Source organism: Danio rerio, chromosome 24, assembly GCF_052040795.2.
Source record: "Danio rerio strain M-AB ecotype USA chromosome 24, GRCz13ab, whole genome shotgun sequence".
NCBI lineage: Eukaryota > Metazoa > Chordata > Actinopteri > Cypriniformes > Danionidae > Danio > Danio rerio.
Window position 1 is genome coordinate 6,379,959 of NC_141044.1, and position 16,661 is coordinate 6,396,619.

The following is a 16,661-nucleotide window of genomic DNA, read 5'->3' on the forward strand; positions in this document are numbered from 1 at the left end:
AGTGGCGAGTGGATGTTCTCAGTGGTCAGTAATTCACCACAGGCCTCACTTAGAGCATAAACACGTTCACAGGTACACATAAATACATGAATACAGATGCACATTGACTGAACCTGAAGGGCCAACCATGACCCTGTCCTTAACCTCAGTGTTCTCTGCAAATATGACTTTGAGTTTATGACTCAGTGTTTGGTAAAACAAGTCTATGTGCTTGTTGTCTTTGTTTATTGTAGCCTGACACATGCACTACATATAGGTTAGATCTGTACTCACATGGATCGGATCCAGTATTTTGACTGCAGCTTTGCTGCCATCGACCTTATTATGCACTTTGTAAACTTTCCCATAAGTCCCTTTGCCAATAGTCTCAATGATCTCCCAGGTGTCAGACGGATCTGGGAAGCTGTCAAAGATGATGGATTTCCCTGAGCGAGGAAACATCTTCCCGAGTGATCTCCTGAGAAGAAAGAGCACATATTGCATCTTGAGACAGATGTTCTTTGCAGTTAAAGACAGTATGCTTGCTGTTTTTCCATTTGACTTATAGTTGATAAAATCTGTTGATATCAAATCTGCACAGGTGTAAAATGTGATTAAGAAAAGCTGTGCAATCACTATGTGACGAGTAAAAGAACCTTTGCATTAAAAATACACAACAGTATGCACTTTAAAGTTAGTCTTAGCACAACTAGGGCTATATTTGCTTGACAGCCATGTTGCGGATTAACAAAGATCCATATAGAAAGAGTGGTAACATGACCTACTTGTCAAAATCAAACTTTTTAATTCCTGACTTAGTGTATCCCTCTTTTGGCTGTTGTGTAAAACTGGGAATGGATGACTTTAGGCTAAAATGTCTATGGAAACTATTATTTCCATGAAATTCATTATAGTGCAAAAGTGTCTTTAGATTATTCAAGCGATCTTTAAACTAATAAAGATTATTCTTTTAAAAACTGTTCACTAAAAAGTTCTGTGTAAAACGAAAATGAGTTATTCTGACTTTATTTTTAAGAATGTGGAATGGAAAAATAAATTTGAACACATTCAATATTTTAACTTGCAGTACAGACTACAATAAGAATAGAAAACAGAAAAAATAAAACACTCAATTTTTGGCTTGTTCCCTGCTCTATAAGGGGTTGCCCAAGCAGAATGAACCCTTATTTACTCTAGCATGTTTTACTAGCTTCTTGCTCCAACCCAGCTCTAAGAGTACAACCTTCAGTGCTGGAAAACACCCACATACTCTCCCAGTCACACACTACGGGCAGTTAAGTGTATCTAATTCATCTATACCACATGACTTGGACTGTCGGGGAAACAGAAACACCCAGAGGAAACCCACACAAACACGGGGAGAACATGCAATTTCCACACAGAAAAATTGAACCAGTGACCTTCTTGCTGTGAAGCAACAGTGTTAACCACTGAGTCATCACCCAATAATAATAAAACATGAATTCATTTATTCATTGTCCTTCAGCTTAATCCCTTATTTTTCAGGGGTCGCCACAGCAAAAACAACCGCCAACTATTCCAGAATATGTTTTACGCAGCGGACACCCTTCAAGCCAAGTACTGGGAAACACCCATACACACTCACATTCACGCACACACACACTCATACACTACAGACAATATTTTGTTTACTCAATTCACTTATACCCGTGTCTTTAGACTGCACCCACACTAACATGGGAAAAACATGTAGAGTCTGCATAGAAATGCAGCTGGCACAGCTGGGACTCAAACCAGGGACCTTCTTTCTGTAAGGTGACAATGCTAACTACTGAGCCACTGTGCTGCCAGCCATAAAACAATTTTAACAATTTAAATCAAATTTGAATGACATTTCTGGTCAAAACTATCCCCTGTTTCACAAATGACTGGTTTATTGTCCACTATTTGTAAGAATTTTCTGCAAAGACATGCTAAAACAATGTATTTTTGCATTAAAGGCTGTTTTCACTGTGACTTATTGTAACCTACTCTTAATCTAAACCATGCAAGTAGAATTAGTCATACATGTGTTGGAAAATAAATTTCAAAAGTAGCAAAAACAGCACACAAAGTCCAAACAACAATTAAGAAACTTGACGTTCTGTAACTACTGTTAGTAGTAATCGCTGATCTTATTAAGCTGTCTGTCTAACAGACTCAACATTTGTGACCCTTCCGGGTGAAAGTTTAACCAGCTATTTCTTTACTCCAATTAAACCAATTTTAAAGATAAAACCTCAAGTTCAACATGTCACTTACACTCTTTCCTCAAATAATTGCTGAACATTTTGTTGAATAAGTCCATATTGACTCCGTTGAGGCAGTCGTGGCGTGTGAACACTTGTGGAGGAGTTAACCACAGCTAAAGCTAATCTCAACAAGCCATGCCTGGCACCAGAAACAATGCTAAGCAGCAGAAGATATGTTGGGATTAAGAGGAATTAGTTGACTACGCCATGAGCCTTTCCTTATTTAGATCTTCATTGATATAGACGCCAAAGTTAGTTAGGACTACTAAGAATATAACTCCTGGGGGACTACCTCTCCAACCCAAAGAAAGTAACCAGACAGAGTACCTTAAGAAGCATCTTTATCCATTTGTTTGGGGGTTTCACCAAAGAATGCTCTTAAGTTCTGTATGAAACCCATCAGGTTTGATTGAAATCACTAAACAAAGTACAAGTACAAAAACAAGTACAAATTCTGTTTTCTTTAGAATAAACTAGGTATGTTGAAAGATTTCCCTGGTGAAAAATTCAGCTTAAACCAGCCTAGGCTGGTCGGCTGGTTTTAGCTGGTTGACCAGGCTGGTTTTAGAGGGTTTTGGCCATTTCCAGGCTGGTTTCCAGCTATTTCCACCCTGGTCTTTGCTGGACAGGTTGAAAAAAGACTAGCTAAATCCAGCTAAAACCAGCTTGACCAGCCTTGTTTAAGCTGGACATAGCTGGTTTTGGCTGGACAGTGCTTGAAAATGAAAGCCATGTTTGATTATGGATGAAGCTAATCTTTAAAAGGTTGCCAGGCACTTCACACTCCAGTTGTGGACAGGACAATTGCTTTAAAGGAATATTTATTTATTAGGGACCGCCTATGAAGGAGATCTTATAATCACCTGGTGCAAAATGCCCCTTATGTGTCAAGATACACTGTGTAACAAAAGGGAACATGTTGGCATGCCTGATCTTGGTTCAACATTGCACATATATGTTGGGGAAAACAACTAATTCTGTTATAAAGCGTCATTTGAGCATGATAGGGCATTATCTGTCATTACAAATGCCAGGTGATTAGCCTTCTAAACAGAGGCCACACAGCCTGTAACTGAGCACATGCACAGCTCAATGCAAACTCCCCAAAGAACCTCCAGACATGTTCAATAATGAATTGAGCTTCTATATGTTACAAAACTCCATGACACAGAGACACCGGGGAAAACAGAAGATAAGGCTAAAGCCCACCTCCACACTCACAAATTACAAGACATTGGGTGTGAGTGTGTAAGCCGATCTCCCCTACGTGAGGTACTTAGAGCTTATGAGCAGCATTACCGTATGCATTTTTTAGTGAGGCAAGCTTCACTGTTGCTGCTCATACACGGTTTGAGGCATTAATGATAATGGGCTCGTAATTTGGGTCAGTACGCAACCACCACAGAACACCCTATCAGCCACCTCATAACACTTGGGGAACCTCGAAGACCTCAAAGACCCCTTCATATTTTGGCATGAGTTTTGCATTGACAAACAACAAAGAGCTAGGTGAAGCAAAGTTAAGGTTGTATAGACTCATAAATTCAACAAGACTTTCATCAGAGATGCTGGTCCATTTGGATAAGATGGCATCAAACAGTTCAGGCAGATTATTTAACAGCCCATTCATGATGTAAACATCCTCTGCCACCAACCTTCCCAAACATGCTCAACTGGATCAACATCCATTGACTATGGTCGCATTTAAGTATACTGAACTCATTATCATGTTCTAGATTATAACTAACTCTATAGATGGTTGTGTGTGATAATACCAGTAGATCAGCAGCTATAAAAATAGTCTGACCAGCCCATTTGTCCAATCCGCATTAAAGACAGTTGAACATGTAACTAATGAAGTATAAACACTGGAACTACCAGCCTGATCTCACAAAGAAACGCAACTATTTTACATATTGTCAGAAAAGTGACTAATTTGTACAAATTCTTATATTTTCATTTATATGAAGACAATCTTTAAGGGGTGGTGTGCACCAAACCTCACCCCTAAACCAACCTCGAAGATTGTACAAAATTATATGAATTAGCCACTAATTTAAAAAGTTGCGAATTGATGTGAGATTGTGTTGGAACTACCAGAAATCTAAACTGCTAGAATTACCATGCTGGTCATATAAGACTGTACCAAATAAATTTTTGTCATGATTTATTTACATTTAGATTTTTGAGATTTTAGAATTAAGCTTTGAACAACTGTCATCATATTTGATGAAGTCATTACCTAAAAATACAATGTTTTTTGTAATATAGCCTATAATTGCAATAGTATCTGGATGCAGCCTTTATGATGCAAGCTGAGAGTGCATCCCTCAGCGATGCAATGTCACGCCCCATTCAAACGGGGTTTCAGCGTCAACGCTTGACTGAAGGCGTGTCTGAAGTTGGGGCTGAAGTGATCGTCATAGAAGCGTCAGCCAATGAAATTCAGTCAGCAATAGGCCACTGTCTAGCTGGTGTATTTGCATACAGCAATCTGATTGGCTGACGCTTCCGTTGACGCTTGAAAAGTTGAGCTGGTCCCAACTTCTGTAGCGAGCAACGCCTCTGAAGCGGCGCGGACGGATCCACAATGCAGTTCGGCAATGCCTGACGTCACCCATTCAAAGTGAATGGGAAGCGTTGAAGCTGACGCCCCGTGTGAATGGGGCGTCAGACACAATGCACTCAATGGAGTGAGTGACGTCACTGTGATGGGTAGGGTTAGGGGTGGGGTTAGGAGAGCCCATTAAAAAGCATTGGATGCAGCTCAGATTGCACTGCACCAGGTCTGCATCAAGATCCCTCTCTTGAATTTTGTACGAGTTACTAGACTGTCCTGCAAGAGGGGCGCAACCCTGCTAAAAAAACAGCTTAAACCAGCCTAGGCTGGTTGATTGGTTTTAGCTGGTTGGCCAGGGGTGCGTTTACAAAATCGTTAGCCAACTAAGGTCATCACAAACATAGTTCATTGATTTGGTGTTTCCCAAATCCATCATTACAATGAACATTCGCAAACTTGCACGTTTTCAACTACACCTCTAGAGCAGTATTTAGAAGCATAGTTTCTGGCTGTGTTCTATTCCCAGTAATCCCCCCTATGCCCTATTCATTTAGAACGATCCAACATTTAAACATTTAAAAAATAACTAAAGTCCTCACTTTTAGGTGTAATATTCTAAGTATTTTTACAGTTCAGTTTTAGCAATCTTCACACTGACAATTGTGCTCCCTTCGCAGTGTACTTAGATAACACTTATGTCATTTTGAACACAGCCGTGGCTCATGGCGAAAGCTATAGGTGATCTATTATTTAAAAGCAGAATTTACGTTACGTCTCTAAAGCTTCTGAAAACAAACAACACAGCATACGTTAATGCCTTTAATTTATAGAAGGTTATTTATTAAGTATCTGTACTGTATATGACATGGGCCTATAGTGGTTAGAACATTTCTGCAGTTGTTTGAATGTGTCCAATTGTAAAAGTAGAATTAAAAAGCAATATCCTACTTAATTATAATCGTACAATAAAAATATTAATAATAATAGTAATAATTAGGATTTTTTTTCTTTTCTTAATAAATGGTTTACTGTAAATTACAACCATTCGCCTAATGATTTATATGATTTGTATATGAGATTACATGTTAGCTAAGTGGTTTTTATGTTTTAGAATAGAATATGGAATATTCTTAATAATATTTGCGAGTGCATGTTTTTGCCATAACTAATATTGGAATTTTTGAATGTGTCTCTGTGTGTGTGAAACAGTATAATTTGCACAAAAAGTATGGGGTTTTTCTCAGCTTTTTCTCTACTCCACCCCATTTTACAGCATCATTATGGACGTTTTACATTATAGCAAACATGGATCTGTAACAAGTTTTGGGAAACACTCGTCCCAACATCTTTCTTTTCCCAAACGATGCATGGTATGCCATGATAGTTCAACCAGGAGTTACGTCGTTGCTTGGTAAACACACCCAGCCTGGTTTTAGAGGGGTTTTGGCCATTCCAGGTTGACCAGCCTAGTCAGACTGGGAACCCAGTCAAAACCAGGCTGGTCGAGCTGGCTATAGATGGTTTTAGCTGGTCAAGCTGGTTAAAGATGGTTTTAGCTGGTCATGTTCCATAATATTGAATTACATCATATATAAATGGTCAACATTACTGCCTCAGCAGTTCTTGTGTTAAGTGGTACATAAAGATAGATTTCTCAAAGCATCATTCCACTTAACAGCATAGAGTTGAGAGTTGGTAATATTCTGTTTGGTATTCAAATCAGGTAGTTTAAAATTGCTAAATTTGTGTGCTACATTACACATAATGGATCATCTCCATTATTTAAAATATATATATATATTACCATTTCGATAGAATGAACACAAACAACTCTTACTAATAGAATTTTGTTTACCACAGCAATGATACAGAGGAAATGGCAAAAAGCAGTGATTTTTTTCTGAATGTGGTACAACCTATAATGAGCCTAATTTGCATAGAACCTATAATGAGCCTAATTTGCTTTCACAAGAATGACAATGAGCTCATTTAAATATGGCACAGTGCTATTTCTGCACCTTTAGCACCTGGCTACACAATATCGCAGGTGTGCAAAAGTGATAATGTGCAAAAAGTGCCACAATTGTAAATGTTGTGCAATAGTGAATTCATCCGGCATTTGCATACCTGTTTTGGCCAGATGTCATCTCTGCCTGCTTTGCATCCAGAGAGCAACTTCATGAAAGGCACTCTGAAACATTTCAAGATAATACATTCCACACTATGGCGAGGCTTGTCTCCTTATTTCACCTTTTTAAAGAACAAAAGTAGAAGCAACTTGAGGAGAGCAAAGAAACAAGAGCCAGGACCGCCAGGGAAAGAAAGACAAGAGACCTGAGCTAATTTACAAGGCTGTGAGCGGGTTGAAGTTTCAGTTTAACCTTTGCAGGGCAAAGCATAGACAGGAAAAATATACAAAGTCTTGTAAGACGGCATATAACGAAAGGGATAAATAAAGAGATAGTTCACCCAAAAATGACAATTAACTCATCATTGACTTACTCTTGTGTGATTTCAAAACTTTATGAGTTTTACAAATGAAGAAATTTTAAAGAAAGCTAGAAATGTGCAACCGTTGACTTCCATAGTAGGAAAAATAAATACTATAGAAGTCAATTGTTCTGTAAAATGTCTTCTTTTGTGTTCAAGAGGAAGAAAAACACTCAAATAGGTTTTAAACAAGCAAAGGTTGAGTAAATAAAAAATGTGTATTTTGGCTGAACTATCCATTTAACCTACCAAACAACTAAATATTAAGCTAAATTAAAGCATCTATTAAAATGGTGGTCCAATTATACATTATAAATATGTACATTAGGAAAGTCGACAATAAGCATTACTATATAACATTTTTGTTTAACATGCTGCTGTTTTCTAACTCAAAACATACTGCATTTAAACTTAATAACTTAACATTACTTAAAAACATCCAGCCAATAGTGTCTACCCAAGGTCAATCCTTGTCATTAAATCAAAAGAAACGTGTAACTGGTATTTAATTGGCATTTTAGATGCAAATCAGAACCAATGGACTTCCATAGTAGGAAAAATAAATACTATAGAAATCAATTGTTCTTCAAAATATCTTTTTTTGTGTTCAAGAGGAGAAAATAAACTCAAATAAGTTTTGAAATAACAAAATTTGAATAAATGAACAAATATTTTCGGTGAACTGTATATTTAACCCACCAAAAAACTAAATATTAAGCTAAATATTAAACATTTACTAACACAGAGGTCCAAATATACATTATAAATATGTACATTAGGAAAGTTTACAATAAGCATTGCATATATAACATTTTTGTTCAACATGCTGTTGTTTTCTTACTCAAAACATACTGCATTTAAACGTAATAACTTAACATTACTTTAAAACATGCAGCCAATATTATCTACCCAATGCCAATCATTCTCATTAAATCAAACAAAAACATGTAACTGGTTTTACCAGGAATTTTAGATGCAAATCAGAACCAACTGACTTTCATAGTAGGAAATACAAAAAAAATTTTGAAGTAAATTGTTCATTAAAATGTTTTCTTCTGTGTTTAAGAGGAAGAAATAAACTCGAACAGGTTTTAAACAAGCAAAGTGTGAATAAATAAAACTAATATTTTGGGTGAACTGTCCATTTAACCAACAAATACTAAATATTAAGATGAATTTAAGCATTTACAAACATTCAGTCCAAATATGCATTATGAATATGTACATTAGGAGAGTCGACAATAAGCATTACATATATACTATTTTTGTTTAACATGACGTTGTTGTTTTTTAACTCAAAACACACTGCATTTAAATGTACATTACTTAAAAACATCCAGCCAATACTATCTACCCAAGGTCAATCACTCTCATTAAATCAAACAAAAACATGTAACTGGTCTTTACCTGGCATATTAGATGCAAATCAGAACCACATCCCTATAAACTCCCATTTTGGCTAAGACATGCATTATACACAGGCACATGCTCACATCCACATTCAAAGAACCAAATTACAGCCAAACCCACACCTGAAAGTAGGCAAATCAACCACATTTGGTTTTCTAGTCCTGCCCTTGAGTTATCTAAGGCATAGAAAGAACTGCATTCAGCATAACTTCATCAGATCAGATCTCAAACTTAATGCAATTCCAATGCAAAAATAGCTCCAATGCTCATGTTTGTCCATATTTCCAGAGACATTTAATACATTTAACCAATCCTGCATTGTTTCCTATTCTATATTAGCCTATAAACACCTGCTCTGAAAACCAAACTGTCCAGAAAAAAAAGAGAAAAAAGCTCATCTCATGCAAGTAAACAAACTCCAACTTACAGTTTGCAGCTAGCGCTACATGCTCAGATATCAATCATTAGTAGCCTCCCATCGCAGAGGAAGGAGACTGTGCTAGTTACTGCCTACAGTTAGGTTATCTCTCTGTATGATGTATTATTCATCGGCAAAAAGTAACACAATATTGACAATATCCCACCATGCTTGGCTTCCGACCATTGCTTTAATGCATCCTCGATGTTGGCTGGGGTGACCTATGGACGGAGACATGCAATATCACTTGCAGGTGACAGAATGAAACAGGCAACTGTTCGGACAGCCGTTCTGTAATAGGTGTAATGGGTCATGACACCAGACTTTAGGCCATAGCATAGTGGGATAACGTTTCTACCTATGCAGAGAAAAGTGGTTTAGCCCAGACATCTTGAACTCTTTTGAGGTCTATGCCAGCGTTCTGTGTTTTGACTCAAGCTATAATGAGTCCAACAGAGCAACAGATGCTACTGTGATTGCCACTACATACAAGTCTGCATTTAATGTCACTTCTCTATCTTAGAGAGACATCTAGTGTCTCTGCCTCAGGCATCGACTTCATAATGACCTAGCAGACAGGCTTATTTCAGTGTCAGTGTGTATAATTACATAGACTTTAAATGAAAAAATGAAAGGTTTTATTAAAAGCTGAAGTAATATACAGCAGACAAACTGTTTTGTCAACATAGGTAGGTTTGATGGTGTGAGAAAGGGGAAACACTTCTGGCAGCTAGTTAGGTGTGTTAAACTTAATGTAGTGCTGCGCAAGCCAGTGTGTGTTTAACAGTTTAGTGCATTTTACATATAACCCATTTAATCTGTGAAAACAAAACTTAACAACAAGAATATAAAGAGTATTTCAAGAGTTCACACTTAGCTGATGATTGATAATAAAGCTTGTTTGGCGTGCTTTCCCAGGGGGGAGAGCTCTGAGCTTATAAGATCCTCGAGCCCTGGGCTCCCTCCCGTTGCAAGGCGAGAGGGGAGTTTGAGCTCAGGTAGATCTCGATGACTCCCCCTCCTGCTGCTAAGTGTCAGATATGGATGCTGAGAAGGTGTACTCAGAGTTTGGCTAAAATATTTTGGATTTATTGTTTAGGGTGCTTGTTTTTGAACTGTGGGAGGAAACCCGAGGACCCGGGGAAAACCAACGCGATCACAGGGAGAACGAGCAAAACTCTGCACAGAAATGTTGCCTGATTTTTAAGGGAATTAAAAAAAAGGGGCATTCTTGCTGTGAGGCAACAGCGCTAATCGCTGGCCACCGTGTCGCCCGATTGAGAGGAGGGAAAGTAGGGTTGGGTAGGGGGCTTTCTTCAAGACGAAGATATTGAGATAAGTCTGGTTATTTATAGTGAGTTAAGGATCATCTGATAGGATAATCAGTCATTAGCTAAAGTTGAAACAGCTGTGAACAATCATAAGCACGTGATCCTCTCGAAATTTGTTTATAAATAAACTTCACGAAGTTGCTAAAGTAAGTGGAACATGTTGACTGAGAAACATGCCAAAACTAGGGATGGGCAATACCAATATTTTTGTTTCTGATACCAAGTATTTGATACCAAGACAAGTTTCATCAATATAGATACCAACAATATTTTATTGTGATTTTTTAATCACCTTTATTTTATTATTATTATTATTATTATTATTAAATAAAACACAAGAAGCATAATTCCTTTTTACATTCATTAAATTACAGAGCCATAATTGGCTAAATTGCACCATAGATAACGAAAAATAATACATTGCACAAACCTTTTTTTATAAAAAAAAAAATTCTTCACTTTAATGGTATATTTAAGGAAACAAACAATTGCTGACACTCTCCTTTTGAGCCTGTTTTTCTTTTACTGATCAAAATCTTTTGTTTTTTGATAAGTAAAATATAATAAAACAAATAGTTGCCAAACAAAAAAATAAATAAAGCCTTGACAACAGACAATAGATCGCCACTGTGGCGAACGGTTTTGTGACGGGTATCACACGAAGCCTCAACATTATTTACTGGAGTAAAATAACTCCAGATTATACTTTGTTTATGTTCAGTCATGATGACCACAGCTCTGCTCTCAAGTTTTACAACCTGTGCTGGGTGTGTGTGGTATCTATATTACTGTGCCATGAGCTAACGATGTCCTATTAGCGGAGATAGAGCGGAAGAATATTATAGTCTCCATTCATGTTCCTATTTAAGTAAATGTTTATATAATATGCGGCTTTATAATTATTAAGATATTTTAAAATCTCTAACCACTCAGTAAGAAAAACACCCAGAAAAGATTGATACTTTTACTTAAGGTTCGATCCTTTTGATACATTCCCAGTATCGAAAAAAAATCGATACTTCACGATCGATCCGCCCATCCCTAGCCAAAAAAAAATAAATAAATAATAATAATAATAATAATGAAAAATTATCCAATTTACTACTATAGTAAAGCTATCAGGCTTAATTTAACAGATGCATGAACCCTTCACATGACTAGAAATAAAGGCTCCATTTTCAAATGCTTTTTTAAATATAACCATTTTTGCAGAGAGATTTCAATAAGCTCACATTTCCTTGCCAATTGTCCTTGTCTCGTTTCAAATGGAAGTCCAACATATACACTTAAAAAAAACTATTTTTGCTGCTTGTCCAAACAACTTATTTAAAATGAACTAAAAATGACACATTTCTTGAGATTTTTATTTGGGATAACTTAATTGTTTCATGTTCAATCCACTTTGATTTGCTGTTATCTTAGTCACTGGTGTAATTATTTACTGGTGTAAATGAACAAATCACTCCCTGAGAGGACTCATTGTTCTCAAGTCATACAAAAGTTCAAGAACGACCATCGCTAATGTCAACTTGAGGGCTTCCAATGCAACTGTTTATTAATATTCTTAATCACCTCTCTCTTACTGTTAGTTTGCGATGAGGGAATGATGCACTAAAGAAAGCCCCACCTCCTTCTCAGAATTCTGTTTCAGTCAGAAGCACATCAACATACTGAAATAAAAGTTTCAGGAACTTCCAGTTCAGGCTGACTTTAAAGGTGAAATAAATGTTGATGTAACATCAAGAACTTACTGATCTCCTAAAAACCACCTCTAAAAGAAGTACAACATATTTAGATGAGTCTTTCTTGAACATGAGGTAATCCAAAGACCCATAGTTTATAGATTAGATCCATACCACCTTAAAAATCCAAGCCATTAATCCACTTTACTCCTCTCAGCATCAATCAGCTCAAACTTCAAGTCTGGTTCTCCATCCTCTCTTTGCTTGACTGGACGTCCGGTAAGTTACGGTATTTGAACTTCCATTATAACATCCAATTATTTGCAAGCCCAGACAAGCATCTTCTTCTCTGTCAATCAATTGCCGCAGCCTTTCACACATCACCGGTGACAACACTCACCAACACGGGCTGCCGTCCAACCTCTAAATGTGTGTTTACCTGAGTAGGCCGCAGACATAGAGAGTTATACCTGAAGAGCTGCAGAAAGCTGAAATATTCATGGCTGCTTCTCTGTTTCTCTGGTTTGTTGTTATGAAGCTCCTGCGGTGTGCATTAGGTCCCTCCTTTTCCTGCAGTTTGGCTTTCACACTAGAGGAGACACCAGATGCCATGCTGTGTGCATCCCAGGAAAACTCCATGAGAAGAAGCTGCTACTTTTTCATGTACACCTTCATAAGCCTCCTTATCACACGTTACCTCTCTCTCTTTTGCGCACTCTATGATATGACTAGCCCGGGCAAACATCATAATTCGAAACGGTGAGGAACAAAGCCAGCACTGATATTTCAACCTCTAGAAAGGGGACCATCAATCACAGGCTGATAGGAGGACCACGGGCAATCAATAACTCTGTATGAAGTCGTCCACGTCCCGGCCCAAGAAAAGGCCCCTTGTCATGCATCACGCTGACACCTTCCCACTCCCACTTCAGGTCTCTCCCTGGCCTCTGACGGCCTTCAATTCCAAAGGGGTCCAATTTGATCAGCCTCTTTAAGTGGTGCTCCCTCAACTGGATCTCCCAGGCTTGAGTTACCACAGCTAAAGTGCCTCATTTCCTGCTCTGTTGGGTTACAAATGGTGCAGTCCAACCCACAGGCGGAGACACAGCAGTGGCCATAATGACCCCATGATTAGTGTGGGCACAGGGCCCACAACCTACTTGGACGGAATCTCCATCCCCCCAATTCAAACAATGAGCCAGACAGACACATTACCTGTTCTGGGCCCCTATTCAAAGCAGATAAGTACAGTCTCTGTGATTCACCAGTCCCTTTTCATGTGCATGCTCTAACCAGAAATGAAAGCAGCCAGAAATTAGTGAGCTGAAACATAACAAATGAGTTAATGCTTCAAGGTGGGGACTTCCTATGTGGTAACTAAATGTCAAATGTATAGTTAGTAGGTGTGCAATGGTACACAGAAGTCATGGTTTGGTGTGTACTGTACCTTGGTTTTATGTTCACGGTTCAACAAAGGACAACAGGAATAAGCAATAAATCCCCAATCCTTGTTTTTTTTTTTTTTTTTTTTTAAACAGGCAGTGTTTTGGTACAGTCTGAAAACTTACTGTGATACAAATGTAAATAAATGAAAAATAAATCTTATATTAGGCTCAACTTATAAATAATTAGGACACTTTGTTTTAAACTTTCAAAGGTTAAGCTCAACCCTCTCCTAAAACAAACAAACAAACAAAATCTTCATGAAATTTAGGATTTAATAATCTTCAAAATATATTTTTTAGGATGTTAAAAAGCATAAAAGGACTGCGTTGAGGCAACTGCCCCTTGCTTCTTTGCCTCCATGTTGTCTATTTAAAATCTTTTGATGCATGGCAATCCGTTGATTATCTCACTATGCAGTCACTACTTTATTTTTCCTGTCTACGGCGATTATAAAAATCAGTCCTGTGATTCCTGTCCAATCAAATCGCACATTGAAGGTAAATCGCATCATAATGAACTACCTCAAGACGCGCAATTTATTTTTGCAGCAAACAGTTTAGAAGCACTAAAAGTGTACAAGAAGATGTTCAAAATCTTTACACGCATTGACCCAGAGACTGTTTAGATCAGGGATATCCAAGCTCGGTCCTGGAGGGCCGGTGTCCTGCTGAGTTTAGCTCCAACTAGCTTCAACACACCTGCCTAGAAGTTTCTAATATACCAAGAAAGAGCTTGATTAGCTGATTCAGATGTGTTATATTGGGGTTTGAACTAAAATATGTAGAACACCGGCCCTCCAGGACCGAGTTTGGACACCCCCGGTTTAAACGCATGTGACTGACGAGAAGATGACAGACGTTTACTGTATGATGACTGAAATGGCTTTGAACACCCAGCAGGTACAAGATGTCAACACAACATCAGATTGACGTTGTACCCTAACGTCATGTGGATGTTGCATTTTGCTTGGAAATGAAAATCGGGTTGACATCAAAACTCAACGTCAGGCCAACGTCAATGTTGAACGTTTAACCCAAAACCAACCAAATATTAACGTCTAGTGATGTTACAGCTTAACGTTGTGTGGACGTTACCACTATGACGTCTATCAAACATTGAATTTTGGTTGCCATACCTGACGAATAAATGTCAGTATTTGGCATCAATATGACGTTGGTTTAAGATGTTGGCTCGATGTTGGATTTTGGTCTCTTTCTAACACAACCTAAATCAACCAAACATCAACGTCATTAGCGGACATCAAAATAAAGTTGTCCTTAGACACTGGCTAGACATTGAATTTTGGTCACCTGACATCACAACCTATATCTAACCTAATATTAACGACTTATGATGTAATGTGCCTGCTGGGTAATAACTAAATCCACTACAGAATGTTACGTTTACACACACCTGCACAAATTACATGTAAACGCATCAGCTTTTCACAGCATTATACTCCCTACTCACTACTCTTGAGTACTTTGGAAGGGCTACTTTTTACTCATACTTTGAGTAATATTTACAACAGATACTTTTACTCTACTTGCACTACATTTTTAAGCAAGTAATGGTACTTTTACTTGAGTATGATAGTTCAGTACTCTTGCCACCACTGGCCATTGTAAACATTACCTATTCACAAAGACCTTGAGAATAGTGAAACATCTGCAGTTAGTCTAATGATCTCCGCTACTACTATAATACTCAGTTAAATGTGACCTGCTGTCAGTGAGATAATAAAGCCAAACCAGTCCACATTCATCCAGTCGAGTGGTGAATTATTCTGCAATGAATCAATATTATAAATCTAAAGGAGATTCTTTGCCTTGTAATTTCACAGGTTACATCGTCTAACTTTATCAGTCAAAATTATCAGTTAGACCTTGTCAAAGAAGGCTATGAAAATAATTAAACAATACTGAGAAGCATAAACCATATGTTTTCCATTGGACTGTGGGTTGATGCTTTAGGCATGTGTCCTACTTAGATTTGTGGTTCATCATCCCACTCAGAACATTATTCACTCGCTGTTTGACATTTTATGCTTGGCATTTACTTACTGTGACAATGAAGATCACAATAGGAAAAAAATGCCATGCTGAAAGATGCCTAATGCAAGATGCTTATGGTTAAGATATGATATACGCAGTATTCCCGTTATGCAGTGCAGTTTTAGGTTAGGCACTTGAAGGGTGTGTCCGTGACTGTCATGATACCTTTATAATCATGACATGACTTGTTATATATGTGGGAGATTTTACGCATGCTTCTGATAATTGTAATTAGCTCGGTTAAGTCATTTTAAATACAAAGGTGACAATGTTTGTGATATCTTTGTTATGAGAACTTGACATAACCAAATATATCACAACCTCTTTGTCTTCGTCATCATAAATTGACATTACAAAGACTGCATAACATTTCATAAACATGATTGTACCCAAGCTCATTCTGAAAATGTACCTCTATATGCATTTCTGGTGAGCGCCAAATACGACCAGGGGTGATTTTATTGCAGTTTTTGTTTTCACAAATCCATCAGAGGTTGCAGTTCATGCTTTTTCAGATGTCAGATTTCTCTCCCGAGTGCCTTTCTTGCCTGTTGTTCTCGCATAAATCCACCAGAGGCCGCTATCCACTGACTGACTGACTGACTGACTGACTTGACCGATCGACTGTCCCACCCTCTTCCTTCCCTTAAACCCATCCAATTGTATGGATTGACCTATCTTCCAGACTCCAGTCTACCAAAGTATGTAGTGTTTCTTTGTAAAGTAATATCCTAAGTGGCGTAATACAGCATTTTCTGTTGTTTTCTTGTATATACAGTATATGAACATGGATCTTTGACAACACTGTTGTTTGTATGCAATATTTTCAAAGACGCAATGGAAAAAATGTACCATTAATCTCTAAACTAGACATTACATTTGATTGCATCTCTAAAAGAGTTTCCTTAAAGTACAAAGTATTGCAAGCATATTCACTTAAAGGGGTCCAATTATGACCCTTTTTACAACATGTTAAATAGGTCTCTGATGTCTCTAGAGTGTGCATGTAAAGTTTTAG

The 16,661-nt window shown here is 37.7% G+C and overlaps 1 protein-coding gene across 12 annotated transcripts in view; it reads right to left on the reverse strand.

Annotated features, from left to right (window-relative positions):
• myo3a (myosin IIIA) overlaps positions 1 to 16,661 on the reverse strand; it is a 131,543-nt gene that overhangs the window by 97,496 nt on the left and 17,386 nt on the right. For 3 of the 12 annotated variants that reach the window (XM_087308342.1, XM_087308338.1, XM_087308340.1), the window contains exons 1-2: positions 2,263 to 2,402; positions 274 to 457 (exon numbers count right to left, since the gene is read on the reverse strand). In XM_087308342.1, coding sequence (XP_087164468.1) covers positions 274 to 441 — 168 coding nt within the window. In that variant the 5' untranslated portion in view covers positions 442 to 457; positions 2,263 to 2,402. 12 annotated transcript variants of the gene reach the window in all.